We start from the raw sequence: 20,994 nt of genomic DNA, 5'->3' as shown, positions 1-20,994 counted from the left end.
TCTCGAACATGGGTTCAAGTTATACTGAAGGTGACACCTCCGATTTTTTTTCAATATCTTCAAAAAATGTAGGCAACTATTTTGTGAAAATGTACATGACTGGCCGAAGCCACATTTTTAGCGAATTATCTAATTATAACACACGTTGTTTTAAATAACAACCATTGATAGAATTGCGTTATAGTCTTGTTATCCATTTCTGATCGGGTAAATACATACACATTCACACGAACCCGCTGATAAACATACAAATCTTCTCAATCCGTCGAATAAAATTTCATCATGCACTAAAAATGTTGGAGTGATAGCGAGGCTGCCTTCAGTTATCCATGCGAGCAAAGGCGTAGGGGGTGAAGAAATCGATTGTCGGACCGGCCCAGAATATTTTCGGGTGAGAAACATTCTCGTCTTGCTTTCAATAAACTACTATGAAAAAGCTTCTACTTGAATCCTCAATTCCCTAATTCCTTGATTTCCTCATTTTTCAATTTTTCGATTTTCGTAATTTCTTATGTCCTTAATTCCCTAATTCCTTAATTCCTTAATTCCTTAGTTCCTTAGTTCTTTAATTCCTTAATTCCTACATTCACCCCCACAATTTCGTAATTTCTTATGTCCTTAATTCCTCAATTCCTTAATTCCTTAATTCCTTAATTCCTTAATTCCTTAATTCCTTAATTCCTTAATTCCTTAATTCCTTAATTCCTTAATTCCTTAATTTCTTAATTCCTTAATTCCTTAATTCCTTAATCTCAATTCCTTAATTCCTCAATTCCTTAATTCATAATTCCTTAATTCCTTAATTCCTTAATTCCTTAATTCCTTAATTCCCAATTCCTTAATTCCTTAATTCTCAATTCCTTAATTCCTTAATTCCTTAATTCCTTAATTCCTTAATTCCTCAATCTTAATTCCCTAATTCCACCTTTCCTTAATTCCTTAATTCCTTAATTCCTTAATTCCTTAATTCCAATTCCAATTCCTTAATTCCTTAATTCCTTAATTCCTTAATTCCTTAATTCTTAATTCCTTAATTCCTTAATTAATTCCTTAATTCCTTAATTCCAATTCCTTAATTCCTTGAATTCTTAATTCCCAATTCCTCAATTCTAATTCCTCAATTCCTCAATTCCTTAATTCTCCTCCTTTCCTCAATTCCTTAATTCCTTAATTCCTCAATCATAATTCCTTAATTCCTTAATTCCTTAATTCCTCAATTCCTTAATTCAATTCCTTTATTCCTTAATTCCCAAATTCCTTAATTCCTTTATTCCATAATTCCTCAATTCCCCAATTCCTTAATTCCTTAATTCCTTGGTTCTCAATTCCCTAATTCCATAATTCCTTAATCTCAATTCCTTAATTCCCAGTTCCTAATTCCTTGGTTCCTTAATTCCTTAATTCCTTAATTCCTTAATTCCTTAATTCCTTAATTCCTTAATCTTCAATTCCTTAATTCCTTAATTCCTTAATTCCAATTCCTTAATTCCTTAATTCCCACCTCAATTCTTAATTCCTCAATTCCTTAATCACCTCAATTCCTTAATTCCTTAATTCCTTAATTCATAATTCCTTGTAATTCCTTAATTCCTTAATTCCTTAATTCCTTAATTCCTTTTCCTTAATTCATTCCTTAATTCCTTGATTCCTTAATTCCTAATTCCTTAATTCCTTAGTTCAATTCCTTAATTCCTTAATTCCTTAATTCGTAGTTCCATTCCTTAGTTCGCCAGTTCGTAGTTCCTTAGTTCCTTAATTCCTTAATTCATAATTCTTGATTCCTTCCTTAATTCCTTAATTCCTCAATTCGTAATTTCATAATTCCTTAATTCCTTAATTCCTTAATTCCTTAATTCCTTAATTCCTTAATTCCTTAATTCCTTAATTCCTTAATTCCTTAATTCCTTAATTCCTAAATTCCTTAATTCCTTAATTCCTCAATTCCTTTATTCTATAATTCCTTAATTCCTTAATTCCTTAATTCCTTAATTCCTAAATTCCTAAATTCCTTAATTCCTTAATTCCATAATTCCTTAATTCCTCAATTCCTTAATTCCTCAATTCCTCAATTCCTTAATTCCTTAATTCCTTTATTTCTTAATTCCTTAATTTCTTAATTTCTTAATTCCTTAATTCTTTAATTCTTTAATTCTTTAATTCCTTAATTCTTTAATTCTTTAATTCCTTAATTCCTTTATTCCTTAATTCCTTAATTCCTTAATTCCTTAATTCCTTAATTCCTTAATTCCTAAATCCCTAATTCCTTAATTCCTTAATTCCTCAATTCCTTAATTCTATAATTCCTTAATTCCTTAATTCCTTAATTCCTTAATTCCTTAATTCCTTAATTCCTTAATTCCTTAATTCCTTAATTCCTTAATTCCTTAATTCCCTAATTCCTTAATTCCTTAATTCCTTAATTCCTTAATTCCTTAATTCCTTAATTCCTTAATTCCTTAATTCCTTAATTCCTTAATTCCTTAATCCCTTAATTCCTTAATTCATTAATTCCTTAATTCCTTAATTTCAAAATTTCAAAATTCCTTAATTCCTTAATACCTTAATTAATCAATTTATTCAATTCCTCAATTCCTTAATTCCTTCATTCCTTAATTCATTAATTCCTTAATTCCTTAATTCCTTAATTCCTTAATTCCTTAATTCCTCAATTCCTTAATTCCCTAATTCCTCATTTCCTTAATTCCTTAATTCCTTAATTCCTTAATTCCTTAATTCCAATTCATAATTCCTTAATTCCTTAATTCAATTCCTTAATTCCTTCCTTAATTCCTTAATTCCTTAATTCCTTAATTCCTTAATTCCTTAATTCCTTAATTCCTTAATTCCTTAATTCCTTCAATTCCTTAATTCCTTAATTCCCAATTCTTAATTCCTCAATTCCTCAATTCCTCAATTCTCAATTCCTTAATTCCTTAGTTCGTAATTCCTTAATTCCTCAGTTCTTAATTCCTTAATTCCTTGATTCCTTAATTCCTTAATTCCTTAATTCCTTAATTCCTTAAGTTCGTAATTCCTTAGTTCACCTTCCTTAATTCTCATGGTTCCTCAATTCCTTAATTCCTCAATTCCTTAATTCCTTAATTCCTTAATTCCTTAATTCCTTAATTCCTTAATTCATTAATTCCTTTATTTCTCAATTCCTTAATTCCTTAATTCCTCAATTCCTTAATTCCTCAATTCCTTAATTCTATAATTCCTTAATTCCTTAATTCCTTAATTCCTTAATTCCTTAATACCTTAATTCCTAAATTCCTTAATTCCTTAATTCCATAATTCCTTAATTCCTCAATTCCTTAGTTCCTCAATTCCTCAATTCCTTAATTCCTTAATTCCTTTATTTCTTAATTCCTTAATTTCTTAATTTCTTAATTCCTTAATTCTTTAATTCTTTAATTCTTTAATTCTTTAATTCTTTAATTCTTTAATTCTTTAATTCTTTAATTCCTTAATTCCTTAATTCCTTAATTCCTTAATTCCTTAATTCTTTAATTCCTTAATTCCTTAATTCCTTAATTCCTTAATTCCTTAATTCCTTAATTCCTTAATTCCTTAATTCCTTAATTCCTTAATTCCTTAATTCCCTTATTCCTTAATTCCGTAATTCCTTAATTCCTTAATTCCTTAATTCCTTAATTCTTTAATTCCTTAATTCCTTAATTCATTATTTCCTTAATTCCTTAATTTCTTAATTCCTTAATTTCTTAACTCCTTGATTCCTTAATTCCTTAATTTCCTCATTCCTCAATGCTTTTTTTCCTTAAATTCCTTAATTCCTTAATTCCTTGATTCCATAAATTCCTTAATTCCTTAATTCCTTAATTCCTTAATTTTTTAATACCAAAATTCATTGATACCTTAAAACCTTAATTCCTTAATTACTTAAATACCTTAATTCCTTAATTCTTTAATTCCTAAGTTCCGCAATTCCTTAATTCCTTAATTCCTTAAATACTTTAATTTCTAATTCCTTAATTCCTTAATTCCTCAATTCCTTAATTCCTTAATTCTTCAATTCCTTAATTCCTTAATTCCTTCAATACCTTAATTCCTTAATTCTTTAATTCCTTAATTCCTTAATTCTATAATTCCTCAACTCCTTAATTCCTTAATTCCTTAATTCCTTAATTCCTTAATTCATTAATTCCTTAATTTCTTAATTCCTATTTTTTAATTCCTTTATCCCTTAATTTCCTTATTCCTCAATTCCTTAATTCCTTAATTCCTTAATTCCTTAATTCCTTAATTCTTTAATTCCTTAATTCCTTAATTCCTTAATTCCTTAATTCCTTAATTCCTTAATTCCTTCATTCCTTAATTCCTTAATTCCTTAATTCCTTAATTCCTTAATTCCTTAATTCCTTAATTCCTTAATTCCTTAATTCCTTAATGATTTAATTCCTTAATTCCTTAATTCCTTAATTCCTTAATTCCTTAATTCCTTAATTCCTTAATTCCTTAATTCCTTAATTCCTTAATTCCTTAATTCCTTAATTCCTTAATTCCTTAATTCCTTAATTCCTTAATTCCTTAATTCCTTAATTCCTTAATTCCTTAATTCCTTAATTCCTTAATTCCTTAATTCCTTAATTCCTTAATTCCTTAATTCCTTAATTCCTTAATTCCTTAATTCCTTAATTCCTTAATTCCCTAATTTTTTAATTCCTTTATCCCTTAATTTCCTTATTCCTCAATTCCTTAATTCCTTAATTCCTTAATTCCTTAATTCCTTAATTCCTTAATTCCTTTATTCCTTAGTTCCCTAATTCCTTAATTCCTCAATTCCTTGATTCCTCAATTCTTTAATTCCTTAATTCCTTAATTCCTTAATTCCTTAATTCCCTAATTCCTTAATTCCTTAGATCCTCAATTACTTAATTCCATAATTACTTAATTCCGTAATTCCTTAATTCCTTAATTCCTTAGTTTCTCAATAACTTAATTCCATAATTCCTATTCAATATTTTTTTAATTAGTAAAATTATAGGATTCGCTTAAACGTTGAATAATTAAAAAAGACGCACCATGCGTCTCCACTCAATCTTATGCTTTTATTAAGATGCATATTTTTGAGGTTCTACCTACCCAATCGCTTGGATGCACATGTTCCCATAAAAACACTCATGGAGACATAAAAATAGTTAATTGTCGAAATCAATCCTTATTTTACGCCATATGCACGAAGACAGGCAAATAGTGTCAACGAAAATTAACAAGTGATGAACCCTCAAGTTGCAACGCCTCTGTTTTGCGTTAGCAAACTCTACAAACCACAGTCATCATTTCCGTCCTGGGACTTCATTAAGCATCTCAATTCGACAGCACTAAGTATATCACAACTTCTTAACTCTTTTATTTTACAATATGCTTATTTCAAGAAACCCCTTTATACTTAAGCTCCCCTGACATTGGCCCGGGCATTAGATACTAACACAACTCTGATCAAAAGCTGTAAAAATTGACACCTTCACGATCTAGATATCGCCTCTGCACAAAAGAGCCCAAACGACAAGAAGGAGCCGCAGTTGCTGTCGGAGGTCAGTGATTATTATGCCTGTAAACTGAACAGTCTGTTTTACATCTCATCAAACTTGTATTCGGATTATTACCGAAAATGATTCAACCGATCATGCTGGAACTATTTTTATACACATTTTCGGAACCAAGGGACAATCTGACCGACCCCATGACCGACTGCACGGGTAGAGTAATTAATTTCCCAGCCAGCTGCTGCGGCATTCGCGAGCGCGGGAATTTGTAGCGCTGTTTGTACACTGATGCAAGGAGCCGTTTTACAAGCTCCAGCAAGACCTAGATCTTTCCTTTTCTCACATGCACGACCGTTGTTGTTGTTGTTGGGATTGTAGCGCGCGTGGTGATCTGTATATCACATCACCCAGTGCCATGTGCGCCGCTTACCTACATTCTTCGAACCGCGTGCTCTTACCCGTCGTTGTTGTCGTTCCAACAAGGAAGGGGCGTCCAAATCAACAAAAAGAAAGAGACTCATCAATAGCGACCACTAGTCTGGTAAAAACTTTTGCAGTGATCAGTAGTAGTTCTTCCCCGAAATTCTCCACGGGAGTGAGTGAGAGAGAGATCCTCGATCGGTACATTAGGACACCATGTGCAAATCACTTCTGTTGATTGCGTTGTTGGCCTGCGGAGTCTGTAAGTAGAATGCCGATTCACATCTGCGAACACAGCTTTGGCTAACCTTGAAAAATAAAAAATAAAACTCGTGAACCAGTTATGCAAATGATGTTCCGCAGATGATCGAACCATAATGTCAGCATTTGCATAATGTGCTAAACGGTAATACTTTCGTATTCTCTGTTCCATCTTCTTTTTGGATGTGGCAAGATGCGGCCACCGATGAGGATTACTTCGAATTCACCTGCCCTCGGGAAGATGGACAGTACGAGGATCCGTACCAGTGCGATAAATACTACGAATGCAACGATGGGCGAGTAAGGGAAAAACTGTGCCCCGATGGTCTGGTGTTCGATCCTACCAGCAAGCTGCCTGCCAAGTGCGATCAACCGTTCAATGTGGATTGCAAGGAGCGCAAAGAACTGCGTATGTACAAATTTAAAACCTACACTGATTCATAGGACTATTATGCAATTGATAACAGATTTGTCTGAAATGAACGATTAACTAACCAGACATGTGGTTTGAATAATTGCTACAAATGTAGATGTTGACCTTAGTTTTAAAAATCAAGTTCATCAACCTATAGAAGTTTATTTTTCGAGTCAAGTCTAACAACCTGATTAGCTATTAGTTAAAATGACAATTTAGCAACAATATGTTTTCCAAGCGATGGTTTAAATGTCATATTCTTGAAAGTGAGCACAGATGAGTCGATTGTCATTTGTCTGAACGACAGTAAAATATCTATCACAATTACAAAATTAATTTCACCATTTTCCAACTCAACATTAATTATCAGCATAACCTATCTACCTATGATGGTCGTACACTCCATGTTGTTCGGAGCAAAACCAAATTAACGTGATATCGCAGGACGCCCGTTTTCGGGCCGGCAATCGTTAGTCTCCTTGCACACCGGCCGCACGCGCGTTTTCCACGATCTTGACAGTCACCGAATGCGAGTGTCATGTCTCACTAGATATTCTGACGCTCGATTTTAACCCGTCTTACATTGCACGGATCACCCTAATAAGCATTGCCAGAACGCCACGTCCTAGCATTATCTGCCACAGTTCGCTCTGTTTTACTGAGTCGTACACTACCTTAAAGCTCACAAACAGATCATTCCCGAAAAATACCAAGGATTTGTCACAGAGTAAACATCTGGTCCGTTGATGTTCGTCCTTCGCGAAAACCGCTTTGCTATTCACCGGAAAAGGTTTCCGCAAACAGGTGTAGTCTGCTAGTTAGAATTCTAGAAAGTTCCCTATTTCGATAATTATCACAATCGAGTCTGTGCCCTTTTTTGTAAGTATGACATGTCGGGACGGGACCGATTTGGGCGTAACTTATTTTGTATACAAACATTGTTTTACGGATTCCGTAGAATGCTAGCGTTCTTCTTCTTCTCCAAAACTATTTCCCTTACCTGATAGAGGGAAACTTATTCGGTAGGACACATCGGTGGTTATCTAAAAAAGGCTAACTTTAGCAGGAATTTGCCTTCTACTGTTTGTTAACAAAATCGTGTACGCCCCAATCGCAAATCGGTCCCGATATGATACCACCAAGTCAACTCGAAGGCATTTCTTCTCCCATCCAAATCATTTCAATCAACTCCCAACTTTTAAAAGCTCGGAAGGGATTCCACCCTTCCTGGCAGTCTTTCCGTTCTTTAGCTCTCACTTCTTCTAGCGTTGGTGACTCTACTTGTGCACGCTCTGTCCGATTCCCCATTCAACAATAACTCAAAATGTTCCTTCCACCTAGCAGCCACCCCTACTCGGTCTGTCAACAGATTTCCGGAGCTGTCGCTGATATTGACTGGCACCGGTGCGCTTTTCTTGCGCATGTTGTTGATCGTTTCGAAGAGCTTCCGCGCGCCGTTACTGGCAAAGATTCCCTCTGTCTCCGAGAGAACTAAACCGTCTCTACTGATTTCAAAATTAAAACCATCTAGCTCGAACAAAAGATTAAAATACCTCTCTAACGGTTGATTTTTTCCGAAAACGGCACGATATCTGGCATTCAGCGATCATTGGCGGGATAATCGTGCCGGACAACTTAATTCACTGCAATTCGAGCCAAATCGAAAGAAACGCCGTAGAATCATTTCCTTCCGTGTAGTCTGCGTATTTTAATATGAAACCCAATTTGTTCGCTATACTATAGAATATGGGGGGTCCCTTAGCGTAGTTGGCTACACGTTCGCCTTACAGGCAAATGGTCATGGGTTCGATTCCCAAACCCTCGCCAGCCGCCGGATCCGCAGTCCATACGGTGGCGTTTGGGATACGCGCCTTACCGTCACAGCTGCCTGATGACGACTGACAACTTGTTCTTCTCGGAGGCATTCCTCCAACGTTACCCGGATTAATGGCAACCGAACAATGCAACGATCATTGAATACACGACATGGACAAACAGATACAATGGACTCACGATGAGATGGACTGGCAACGACAACAATAATGGTAATGGAAATCTAAAAATAGATTCTGTGTGAATTCTGTAGAGCAGAATACCACAGTAGATCTCGGCACAGTAGCGGTTAAGTAACACAGAGTGCCTAACAAATAAATAAGGGAATAAAAAAAATAAAACTATAGAACACTGCGGGCATGAGAGTCACAATATATCACCTTCCGAGTACTATTTCGGCTTCTGCCACTGGTATCTGGAATTAGTAAAAGAAAGTTTAAAAATAGGTAAACAAACCAATCCCGTAGGTGCATCGCAAGCACAGGTATCAAAGTCAAGCATCTTAAGGGCTTGGAGCTAATGCTTAGCTCGAGCAAGATTTCGTGTAGCGCAGATACAGCAGCTCGAAGGCGCTGATAGCAGTCTCATTGAAAAACCATCGCACTGGTGTTGATCGTTGGGGTGGTTGCTGCAGATCAATCATCCTCAACTACGGCAGCGATAGCTCTTTGGTCAAAAGCAGCGGTGGATGGCCGAGGGCGACAGCAGCACTCATCTGTTGCAACGATGACGCCAGTAGCAGCTGTCCCAGCAGAATGTAAATTATCAAGTGGTCGTCGCCGACAGCAGCATCACAAAGTGAAAATTTAACGCAGGGTTCGAACAAACGCTTTGTTGCTGTTAATGAATAGAAAGGCGCATTGTGAAAAGAAAATCGGTTCTCGTAAATCGGTTCTGGTAATACCAAGAAAGAACTGATACCGGAGTATTTTTATCGATGTTGGAATTTGAACTATATTTTACAACTGTGTGTCAATTCAACATTCAAAATTCATTACAAAACAAAGCTTCTTCCTGACATCGGTTTGTGCTCAACAAATTTATCAATTAGATAATAATTTTCAGGATTTCCTTTACCCCTTGAATATCTTCATTATTTCATTTCATATATTTAGTCTACATCTAAACAGATAACACTGAATCAACAATTTGACGTCACAATATACGGTTCGAGGCCGCATCTCTCCATCCTCGAATACGCCCCACGCTCGCCAAGTCGTTTTGCACCTAGTCTGCCCATCTCGCTCGCTGCGCTCCACGTCGTCTCGTACCTGCCGGATCGCCCACAAGCGAACACCATCTTTGCAGGGTTGCTGTTCGGCATTCTTGCAACATGCCCTGCCAATCTTACCCTTCCGGCTTTAACTACCTTCTGGATACTGGGTTCGCCGTAGAGCTGGGCGAGCTCATGGTTCATTCTTCGCCGCTACACACCGTTTTCTTGCACACCGATGGTCCTAAGCACCGGTCTCTCGAATACTCCGAGTGCTTGCAAGTTCTCCTCGAGCATAGTCCATGTTTCATGTCCGTAGAGGACAACCGGTCTTATTAGCGTCTTGTACATGACACATTTGGTGCGGTGGCGAATCTTTTTTGACCGCAGTTTCTTCTGGAGCCCGTAGTAGGCCCGAATTCCACAGATGATGCGCCTTCGTATTTCACGACTAACATTGTTATCATCCGTTAGCAAGGATCCGAGGTAGACGAATTCCTCGACCACCTCGAAGGTATCCTCGTCTATAATAACACTGCATCTAAGGCGGACCCTGTCGCGCTCGGTTCCGCCCACAAGCACGTACTTTGTCTTTGACGCATTCACCACCAGTTCAACTTTAGTTGCTTCACGTTTCAGGCGAGTGTACAGTTCTGCCACCTTTTCAAATGTTCGGCCGACAATGTCCATGTCATCCGCGAAACAAATGAATTGACTGTATCTGATGAAAATCGTACCCCGGATGTTACACCTGGCTCTCCGCATGACACCTTCTAGCGCAATGTTGAACAACATGCACGAAACTCCATCACCTTGTCTTAGTCCCCGGCGCGATTCGAACGAACTGGAGTGTTCGCCGGAAATTTTCACACAGTTTTGCACACCATCCACCGTTGCTTTGATCAGCCTGGTAAGCTTCCCAGGGAAGCTGTTCTCGGCCATAATTTCCCATAGCTCTACGCGGTCTATACTGTCGTATGCCGCCTTGAAATCAACGAACAGATGATGCGTTGGGACCTGGTATTCATGGCATTTTTGAAGGATTTGCCGTACAGTAAAGATCTGGTCCGTTGTCGAGCGGCCGTCAACAAAGCCGGCTTGATAACTTCCCACGAACTTATTCACTAATGGTGACGGACGACGGAAGATGATCTGGGAAATCACTTTGTAGGCGGCATTAAGGATGGTGATCGCTCGAAAGTTCTCACATTCCAGCTTGTCCCCTTTCTTGTAGATGGGGCATATAACCGCTTCCTTCCACTCCTCCGGTAGCTGTTCAGTTTCCCATATTCTGACTATCAGTTTGTGCAGGCAAGTGGCTAGCTTTTCCGGGCTCATCTTGATGAGCTCAGCTCCGATACCATCCTTACCAGCTGCTTTATTGGTCTTTAGCTGTTGGATGGCATCCTTAACTCCCCTCAAGGTGGGGGCTGGTTGACTTCCATCGTCCGCTGAACTGACGTGGTCATCTCCTCCGCTGCCTTGACTTTCACTGCCTGTACTTTCAGCGCCATTCAAATGTTCCTCGTAGTGCTTCTTCCACCTTTCGATCACCACACGTTCGTCCGTCAAGATGCTCCCATGCTTATCCCGGCACATTTCGGCTCGCGGCACGAATCCTTTGCAGGATGCGTTGAGCTTCTGGTAGAACTTGCGTGTTTCTTGAGAACGGCACAGCTGTTCCATCTCCTCGCACTCCGGTTCTTCCAGGCGGCGTTTCTTCTCCTGAAAAAGGCGAGTCTGCTGTCTCCGCTTCCGTCTATAACGTTCCACGTTCTGCCGGGTACCTTGCGACCGCGACCGCCCGCGCTGTGTCCTTCTCCTCCAGAATCTGTCTGCACTCTTCGTCCAACCAATCGTTCCGTCGATTTCGTCCCACATACCCGACGTTGTTCTCCGCTGTTACATGGCTGCTTTAACTGTATTCCAGCAGTTCTCAAGAGGGGCCCCATCGAGCTCACCCTCTTCCGGCAACGCTGCCTCGAGATGCTGCAGTGGCGACATCAGGTTGCTTCTGTCGCGAAGTACCGAACATTGTTGATGACTGATAGTTTTGGGCGCAGCTTAACCATCACCAGATAGTGGTCAGAGTCGATGCTAGCGCCACGATATGTCCTGACGTTGATAATGTCGGAGAAGTGCCGTCCATCAATCAGAGCGTGGTCGATTTGTGATTCTGTGTGCAATGGTGATCTCCAGGTGTACCGATACGGAAGGCTATGTTTGGAAGTAGGTGCTACGAATGGCCACATTCTTGGAGGCGGCGAAATCAATTATCCGTAGGCCGTTTTCGTTCGTCAGCCGGTGAGCGCCGGATTTCCCAATAGTCGGTCTAAACTCCTTCTCTTGGCCAACCTGAGTGTTCAAATCTCCTATGATGATTTTGACGTCGTGGCTTGGGCAGCTGTCGTACTCACGTTCCAGCTGCGCGTAGAATGCGTCCTTATCATCATTAGTGCTTCCGGAGTGTGGTCTATGGACATTGATTATGCTAGATAGGTAGATGATATGATTACCTCTGAACGTTCGCACCATTGATCCCTTCCAACAAACCTCCTGCAGCGCTACGATGCCGAATTCATGGTCCTTGAGCACATCGGCGAGTATGCGTGTGCTCCCGATGAAGTTAAGAGATTTGCAGTTCAACGAACCGAGTTCCAATCGCTAGTCCCTTTTCATCACAGTGGTCTTCGCCGATGGTTCTGGTCCGTACTCTCTTGCTGATTGTTCGTTGCGTATGTTTTTTAAAGGCTGGCTTGCAGGGCCTGACACCAAACCCCCTAAATTATTGGAGGACCATTCCTCCTTATTCTCGGTGGATCATGGTGCACTCGGACGATGAGTGCCCCTGAGTGCCCCTAACATGGAGAACAGACGCTGTTGTGAGCCGATCCTTACATGGAGAACAGACGCTCAGTAAGATTTGCACCTCCGGAGAGGAGCAAACTCCCCCTTCTCTGTCAGCATACGACCATAGTTCCCACCGGGGCTGGTTACCCGATCTTCCCTAAGGTTGCTCGTATCCCGGCCAGCACCACGGGGAGGTAGGGATAGGAGTTGCTGGGTAAGAGGCTAAGGACCGCGAGATGGGATCTATTTTATTCCTTCAGGTACGCGAAGAACCAATGGTACGCTTTACCCAGCATTTGCCGTGCCTAGACAATGGAGCTTGCTATTATCCAGTAACATTTTACCATTAGCCCTATCCTTTCACAGTGTGCGGATTAGGTTTACCTAAAATCACTTGTCATAAGTCGAGTTTGTACAATCCCATTTAATTCCACCACTTAGTTGTACCTTGACAGATACGTATTTCGACCTCAACAGTAAGGTCGTCTTCAGTGTCTCGTACTTGACTCGACAAGTCGAGACAAGTTTCTTCTTCCTTCTTCTATCTTCCTCTTTCCTTTTTTCTTCTTTCTTCTCCCTTTTTCTTTCTTGCCTTTTTTTCTTCTTCAATTTTCATTCTTCCTTTTTTCACCTTCCTCCTTTCTGCTTCCTTCTCCATTTTTCCTTCTTCCTCTTCCTTCTTCTGCTTCCTTCTTCCTTCTTTCTTCCTTCTTTCTTCTTCCTTCTTCCTAATTTCTTCTTCCGTCTTCCCTCTTCCTTATTCCTTATTCCTATTTCCTTATTCCTTCTTTCTTCTTCCTTCATCCTTATTCCTTATAGCTTCTTCCTTCTTTCTTCTTCCGTCTTCCTTCTTTCGCCTTCCTTCTTTCTTTTCTTATTCCTCATTCCTTCTTCCATATTCTTTCTTTCTTCCTAATTCATTCTTATTCCTTATTCCTTATTACTTCTTCCTTCTCCCTTCTTACTTCTTCTTTCTTCCTCTTTCTTCCTTCTTCCATCTTCCATCTTCCTTCTTCCTCCTTCCTTCTTCCTTCTTCCTCTTCCATCTTTCTTCTTCCTTCTTCTTTCTTCTTCTCCCTTCTTCCTTCTCCCTTCTTCCGTCTTCCTTCTTTGTTATTTCATCTTCCATCTTTCTTCTTTCTTATTCCTTCTTCTTTCTTCATTCTTCCTTCTTCCTTGCACGCAGCTTTGAAAAGACCCTAGGTGGGCATCGAGCCTAATCGTTAGAAAGACAATACGATTCAGCGGTTAATCATCGAGTGGCAGTCGAAAGCACCAGCAAAGCTCAAGTGAAAATTTCACGCATCATCCAGACTAATGCTTCCCGAGCAGGAGCGACGACCTCCTAACAGAAGTTGTTATGAACTTGGCTTGTATAAGAGGTAAAATACCAAAAATCAATATGCAAAATACTTTGGGCAGAACATGCTTAGGTATTTTAATATTAGACGAATAATAATTTGTTATCGTTTGATATTGTAATAACTGAGTATGTTATGCTTGAAGTACTTTGCATATTATTTTCTAGAATTATTCTTTTGGTATTCTACCTTTTTGCAACGTAATTATCCTACGCCATCTTTACGTAGGAAAGGGAGGGGCACTATGTCCTAGCTAAGCATAGACTGCTTTTATTCCTTAGATATATCAGTTTACATAGGTGTTTTTATCTCAAGCAAAAGTTAAACAATATAGCTAGCTGATGCCATATTAAAATTAGAAAAAAAAATCTCAATCATATTGATAATATCCACTGGCGGAGGCAGAGGTGGGGCACCACGCGATGCAATCACACCATTGTTCTCGAAGGCTATTGTTCTTGCGCTTAGTGGTGCCCCACCAAAAAACAATAGCTGGCTCCGCCAGTGATAATATCCAATTTTTTAAAAAGTGGGGATATTTCTTTGCCGGAAAACTCATGAGGCAAAACGCCTTTTAGAGCTCTTAGAGAACAACGCACCACGCGTCGGTGAATCAGCATCCTGGTATGGACAGTAGGTGGAGACGCGTAGTACTTTGTAGGTTAGTTCCACTAGGGCGTTTTGCCTCGCCGAAATGTTAGATGTTTAATCAAAATGTAGAAAATTTCGGTTTATCATACATTCCTTTGTATTATTTTGATACTTTTTTCGCCTAACTTGCAACTTGCTTTCACGTCTAGTTTTGCTAAGGCTATCTCAAACATGGTAAACATAAGTGAAAACCCAAAAGTCGTTATGCCCCGGGGGGCGTTTTGGCGCCTCTTCCACTACAACCCCATTGGGCAGCAGTTTTGAGTTTTTCTCGTACATACACCTATGCGTTGGACATCAACCAGTGCTTTGACCGGCGCTTACGCTTTTGTCGTACACGCGAAAAAAAGCGTTCATGAATTCGTGAACTAACGAGTTCACGGTGTATTTTTTCGTGAACAACAGTCACGGATTCGGGAATACAATCACGTTTTCTGGAACGTTCTGGAAATCGTGAATAATGTTCCCGAATCCATGAATTAAATCACGATGTATTTTTGCTGGTTCACGAATTCGAGAACGCTTTTTTTTGCGTGTACATATCGGACGAGCGCGTCCTCTTAACGTCGTTCCCTGGAAGTCATCACCAATCTTGCTACCGATATTCGCTTTCTCTAAAATTCCTTCTCACCCTTCCGTTTTCCGGCCATTATCTTTGTCATAAACTGGCGATTTGAGAGATAACCTTGGTAGGCAACCCTTGGCTGAGGAATCAATGTAACGTGTTTTATTTGTAATTTGTATTTCAACAATCTTACTAGTACTTTTATTCGATGATCTAAAACAAGAGTCGACCTTACTATTACTCTTTCTGGTCGCCTGCGATGGATCTGGCTTACCCCAACAGGAAGTTTCTAAGTGGTGGTAACAAGGATCTCACGTGTCCATGAGCCATTCAACAATTATTTTAATTGTACTCTACTCAGGTAATAAATCTATCTTACTCCGGCGGTGGGTCTATCCTGCAAGTTATTCCAAAGTGAATTCAGAAAGTCATAAAAATTCACATAAAACACTTACTTCCCGTAAAGTCCTTTCTGATTTCCACAAATTATAGAAGTCATAAAATCTTACCAAGATCCAAAGAAATCCTATGAACCTCTTGATACATGTCAAGTTTTATTACAGTGATACATTACTCAACACTTATTTCTAAAATTTAACTTTCAAATTTTATATGCCATAACTCTTTATGATTTCTTTATTTAAATTTAAAAAAATATTTTATTCGAAACATTTCCAGAGGATCCAAGACCGGTAGGAGCTTGCCCACGACAAAACGGATTTTTCGCTCACCCAGACCCTTCGATCTGCAACGTATTTTACAATTGCGTCAGTGGACGAGAGCTTGAGATGACCTGCGTAGCCGGTCTTCACTTCCACACGGAAACCGGTACCTGCGTATGGCCGGACATGGCCAATCGCCAAGGCTGTGGAAGCAATGCCAACAGTAATATACCGCCCAGTTCGCGCAGCTAATTTAATTATAGTTTACAAAGCGTTACTTTTCCTTCCCCAATTAGAAAAACTAGCGGACGGCTTCCAGTGCCCGAAAAACTACCCAAAGGCGGACAAAAACGGTCAAAGTATCACTCATCCAAACTTCCCCCACCCGGAGGACTGCACCAGGTTCTACATCTGCCTGAACGGTATTGAGCCCAGACAGGGCAGCTGTGACGCCGGTTTGGTTTACAACGAGGACCTCCAGCGGTGCGATGAACCCGAAAACGTTCCGGGATGGTAAGCGAAACCCCCATGCTTCACTAACAGCAGTTCGTGGCAGCTCGTAGGCTGCTTTATAACACACTAATCGCATGGCTTTTATCAAAACACAAACCCAAACAAACCAAACCAGCTGCCGCGAACTGTTGGCCGCTTAACTCACAATGATGCTCTTCTATTGCAGCGAGGAATGGTATGCCGGTGAAGCCGAAAAACCGACGGAAAATTAGACATGGTGTCTTCAATTTTGCGAAGATTAGTCTACATAAGAGATAACACGCTAGGATCATAAGTGCTAAGAAGTTTTATAAACTAATTAAATCAGTCATTCGTACCTTTTGCTTTGAACAGAGACTTATTTACAAATATATGTATTAGGAAATTTATTATAATAAGGAGAGTTTTTGTCTATGAATATGAAGCTATGAGAAATTTCCAATAAAGAGCATCGTTCCCAATAGTTTCTTTCGTCATTTTAGGCAACTTAGAGATATTATGGGTCATTATTTCATTACGTCTTTACGTCCCCAACCTCTTCTACGCAATTATGCTTTTACTTTAGCTTATTAAATTGTTGACCGATTTGTTTGAGACTTCCAGAAATGATTATGATGATAATGATAGTAATACCTTTTTTTGGCAGCAGAGCATAAAATATTCACCTTCATGAAGCAACTTCACGTAACGCAAGCAACTCAATGTAAATATTCAAAACATAGAATGACTTACTCGGTTTCCTTCTTAATGGGATGACACATAGAGACTCATACCTTCGAAAAAAAAGATAGGCCATAATTAAGGCTACTTTACACCTCGGAAAAATCAGGCGAAAAATTTTCCTGATGTGTGAAGCTACCTTCATATAAATTTTTTTTCGCTAAAAGTGCACCTCAATTGAACGTCGGAATCTTATCTATGTGGATAATTGTTCAAATCATTAAAAATGTGAATTGAATGGACGGGGATTAGGATTCGGGAATCAGTGAATCATCATAATCAAGGAATTTCAGCAGCTCATCCGGTCATTTGGCGTCGGGGACGATGTGGTGTGTCGTCGTGCTCGAAGAATGGTTCGAATGGGAGCATCTTCCGTACGGCCAGAGCTACGGCGCTCTACGGGACAGACAGACAGAGACAAAACAAAAAAAACTTTGAAGAAAAGAAAAAAACAAAAGTATTAGACTTTTTTGTCAGAGGAACAAAGAGAACTATAAATGGCTTGCATATAGACCACATCACGATCCCCCAAAACACCTCTTATCTCCTGGAAGGGTTGTTTACCTCGGGCCACTAGGGTATCCAATAATTGCTCTCTGGAGACGTCGTTTTCCGAGCAGAACCAAACTACGTGATCGATGTCATCATAACCGGCTCCGCACCTACATAAGTTGCTATCGACAAGGTTTATTCTGTACAGATGTGCGTTTAGTGAATAGTGATTAGACATAAGTCTCGACATCACGCGAATGAAGCCTCGACTTAAGTCCTCACCTCTGAACCACGCTCGTCCAGAAACTTTTGGAACTATAGAAAATAGCCACCGTCCAAGTTCGTTGTGTGTCCAATTTCTTTGCCAACTTTGAAGAGTACTCTGACGGACTAATGGGAAAAACTCGTTGCTCGAAAATTGTCTATCATAAACCTCACCTTCCCGTGCGCCCACCTTTGCCAGCGAGTCTGCCTTCTCATTGCCGTAGATTGAGCAGTGAGAAGGGACCCAAACAAAGGTAATCTTGAATAATCTTTCGACCAAAACACGCATCTGCTCTCTTATGTTTGTCAGAAAGTAAGATGCATGCTTAACAGGTTTCATCGACCGGAGTGCCTCGATAGAACTAAGACTATCCGAGAAGATGAAATAATGGTCTACGGGCTGATTGGAAATTATCCCCAAAGCGAAGTTTTGCTGCCAGCTCAGCAACATAAACCGAACACGGTTCCTGAAGTTTTCGGAAGGTGGTTGAAGTTACATTGAAAACACCGAAGCCAGTGGATCCGTTAATGCGAGAACCATCAGTGAAATATCTGTTGTTGCAATTGACATGTTCATATTTTTCAGAAAAAATGGAGGGAATAGAAAGATTTCGAAGATGATCTGGTATTCCTTGAATAGCATGTTTCATGGACAGATCGTATTCAATTGAGAAACTGTCATTGGTGAAGTCAACTCGAGAGGGAGTATAACATGGAAGACAAAGATCTGACTATATGTAGTTGAGATAAACTCTTAAGAATCTTGACAGATGAACCAGTTCAAGCATATTATCGAAGTTGTGTAAGACAAGTGTGTTACTTGTTCCACATTTGATTAGTATTCTTAATGAGAGCTCCCAGTAACGGTGCTTCAAAGGAGTGACTCCAGCAAGCACCTCCAGGCTCATGTTATGCGTTGAATGCATACAGCCAAGGGCAATACGCAAACAACGATATTGAATTCGTTCCAATTTAATTAGGTGGCAATCAGCTGCTGAGAGGATGCAGAAGGAGCCGTACTCTAAAACAGAGAGAATAGTCGTTCTATATAGTTTGATGAGGTCTTCCGGGTGAGCACCCCACCATGTTCCGGAGATAGAACGTAGAAAATGGATCCTTTTCCGGCATTTATCTATCAAATACTCAATATGAAGTCTCCAGGTGCATTTAGAATCAAACACGACCCCAAGGTATTTAGAAAATAAAGATTGGTTGATGTCATCATTCAACAGCTTTAGTTTCAGTTGAGCAGGGTACCGCTTCTTAGTAAACACAACCAACTGAGTTATTTGCGGTGAAAACTCGATCCCCAAATGTCTGGCCCAAACAGTCAGATTATCTAGGGTACTTTGCAATGGTCCTTGCAAGTCAGCTGCACTTGGACCTCTTAGAGAGACCACGGCATCATCTGCAAGTTGTCTGAGCGTGCATTGCCCTTCCATACAATTGTCAATATCTTTAACATAGAAATTATAAAGCAAGGGACTTAAACATGAACCTTGGGGAAGACCCATGTGTAGTATTCAGAGTAAGCGGCTAATGATTTTAGTTTGTATAAGTGATTCTAGACTATGAATTGATTCTGCTATTGCGGATAGTACATTAAACATAAGCAATCAAATATACCAATCGTGAAATCACATATTTCGCGTGCCCCAATTTACCAATATGGCCAGTTTTACATTAGACTTGATTCGAACTCTCAATTTTGTATATGCACCAATATTGATCTCTATGGGTATGGCAATGCTAGCGCATTGCTGCCACCGCAGTGTGAGATGGTGTTGGTAGCGCCATCGGGTTGAGTAGCAACGACGAAGATTGCACCGTCAGTTTGTTGTCGAATTTTAAAACGAACAGTCGCACCGCTCTTCAACGGCGGATTCCATTCAGCCGTTTTCGGCTGGAATACGACATGTCGCAGTCGGTAGTGTTTGGTTTTATATTTGTAACTAGCGCATGAAAATGGTGCTTGCCACATCCATTAATGCGCTAGTTACTAAATGGTAAGTATGCTCTCATGTTGTGGATTTCGGAGCGAGCAGGTCTCCGAAATCATAGAAAAAATACCGAAGCGAGCAGGTCTTCGAGTGTTTAAAAAACATGATCCCGGAGCGAGCAGGTCTCCCGAGGATAGTATAAAAGATACCGGAGCGAGCAGGTCTCCGAGGCATTTTTTTTGTTTATTCCGGAACGAGCAGGTTTCCGAGGCATTTTTTTTTTGTTTATTCCGGAGCGAGCAGGTCTCCGAGGCATTTTTTTTTTGTTTATTCCGGAGCGAGCAGGTCTCCGAGGCATTTTTTGTTTATTCCGGAACGAGCAGGTTTCCGAGGCATTTTTTTGTTTATTCCGGAGCGAGCAGGTCTCCGAGGCATTTTATTGTGTGAATGCGATTAGAACTCCGATGCATGTTGACGTCGAACTACGTCTGTGACCACTTTGCAAATGCGAAGCAGGATTCCAAGACATTTTGTTTTCATTCCGTAGACGTAGGACTACGGCTGTGTATTCTATAGAGGAGTACACTTTTCGTGTTTATTCCGGAGCGTGTAGGACTCCGAGGCATGTTGGAGTAGGGGTTCGTCTGTGTATGCAAAAGAAGAGTACACTTTGAAAATGCAAAGCAGGACTCCAAAGCATTTTGTGTTCATTCCGGAGCGAGTAAACATCAGAGACATTTTGACGTAGGACTGCATCTGGGTATTCTATAGAGGAGTACACTTTGCGAATGCAGACTCCGAGGCATTTTTTGTTGATTCCGGAGCGAGTGGAAATCCGAGGCATGTTTACGTAGGACTACGTCTGGGTTTTCTATAGAGGACCACACTTTGCGAATACAGAGCAGGTGTCCGAGACAATTTTTGTTCATTCCGGAGCGAGTAGAACTCCGAGGCATGTTGACGTAGGATTACGTCTGTAGAGTACATTTTGTGAATGCGAAGCAGACCTTCGAGGAATTTTCGTGTTTATTCCCGAGCGAGTAAAACTTCGATGCGTGTTGAAGTAGGGCTACGTCTGTGTATTCAACAAAAAAAAGTTTACTTTGAAAATGCAAAGCAGGACTCCGAGGCATTTTGTGTTCATTCCGGAGCGAGTAAACATCAGATGTCTCTGATTTTGACGTATGACTGCATCTGGGTATTCTATAGAGAAGTACACTTTGCGAATGCATTGCAAGATCCCGAGACATTTTTTGTTTCTTTTCGGAGCGAGTAGAACTTCGAGACATGTTGACGCTGGACTACGTCTGTGTATCATGTGGAGTACACTTTGTGAATGCATCAGGCA

At 39.9% G+C, this 20,994-nt stretch overlaps 1 protein-coding gene across 1 annotated transcript; it reads left to right on the top strand.

The window, feature by feature from the left end:
* Nucleotides 1-5,965: 5,965 nt before the first annotated feature.
* Nucleotides 5,966-16,628, top strand: LOC134205355 (protein obstructor-E-like). Its single transcript, XM_062680536.1, has 5 exons — nt 5,966-6,189; nt 6,382-6,597; nt 15,755-15,961; nt 16,035-16,251; nt 16,418-16,628. The coding sequence occupies exons 1-5, from the start codon at nt 6,144-6,146 to the stop codon at nt 16,461-16,463; spliced, it is 732 nt and encodes a 243-aa protein (XP_062536520.1). The 5' UTR covers nt 5,966-6,143; the 3' UTR covers nt 16,464-16,628.
* The last annotated feature ends 4,366 nt before the right edge of the window (nt 16,629-20,994 follow it).

This window comes from Armigeres subalbatus, chromosome 1 (genome assembly GCF_024139115.2).
Source record: "Armigeres subalbatus isolate Guangzhou_Male chromosome 1, GZ_Asu_2, whole genome shotgun sequence".
In the NCBI taxonomy this organism is placed as follows: Eukaryota; Metazoa; Arthropoda; class Insecta; order Diptera; family Culicidae; genus Armigeres; species Armigeres subalbatus.
This window is presented reverse-complemented; position numbering and strand designations above follow the sequence as displayed.

What these genes read in the sequence shown, in the direction of transcription:
- LOC134205355 (XM_062680536.1), top strand. Translation starts at nt 6,144, where the DNA reads ATGTGCAAATCACTTCTGTTGATTGCGTTGTTGGCCTGCGGAGTCT. An exon ending in CAAGGAGCGCAAAGAACTGC is followed by an intron (nt 6,598 to 15,754) that starts GTATGTACAAAT and finishes AAACATTTCCAG; the next exon opens with AGGATCCAAGACCGGTAGGA. An exon ending in CCCGAAAACGTTCCGGGATG is followed by an intron (nt 16,252 to 16,417) that starts GTAAGCGAAACC and finishes CTTCTATTGCAG; the next exon opens with CGAGGAATGGTATGCCGGTG.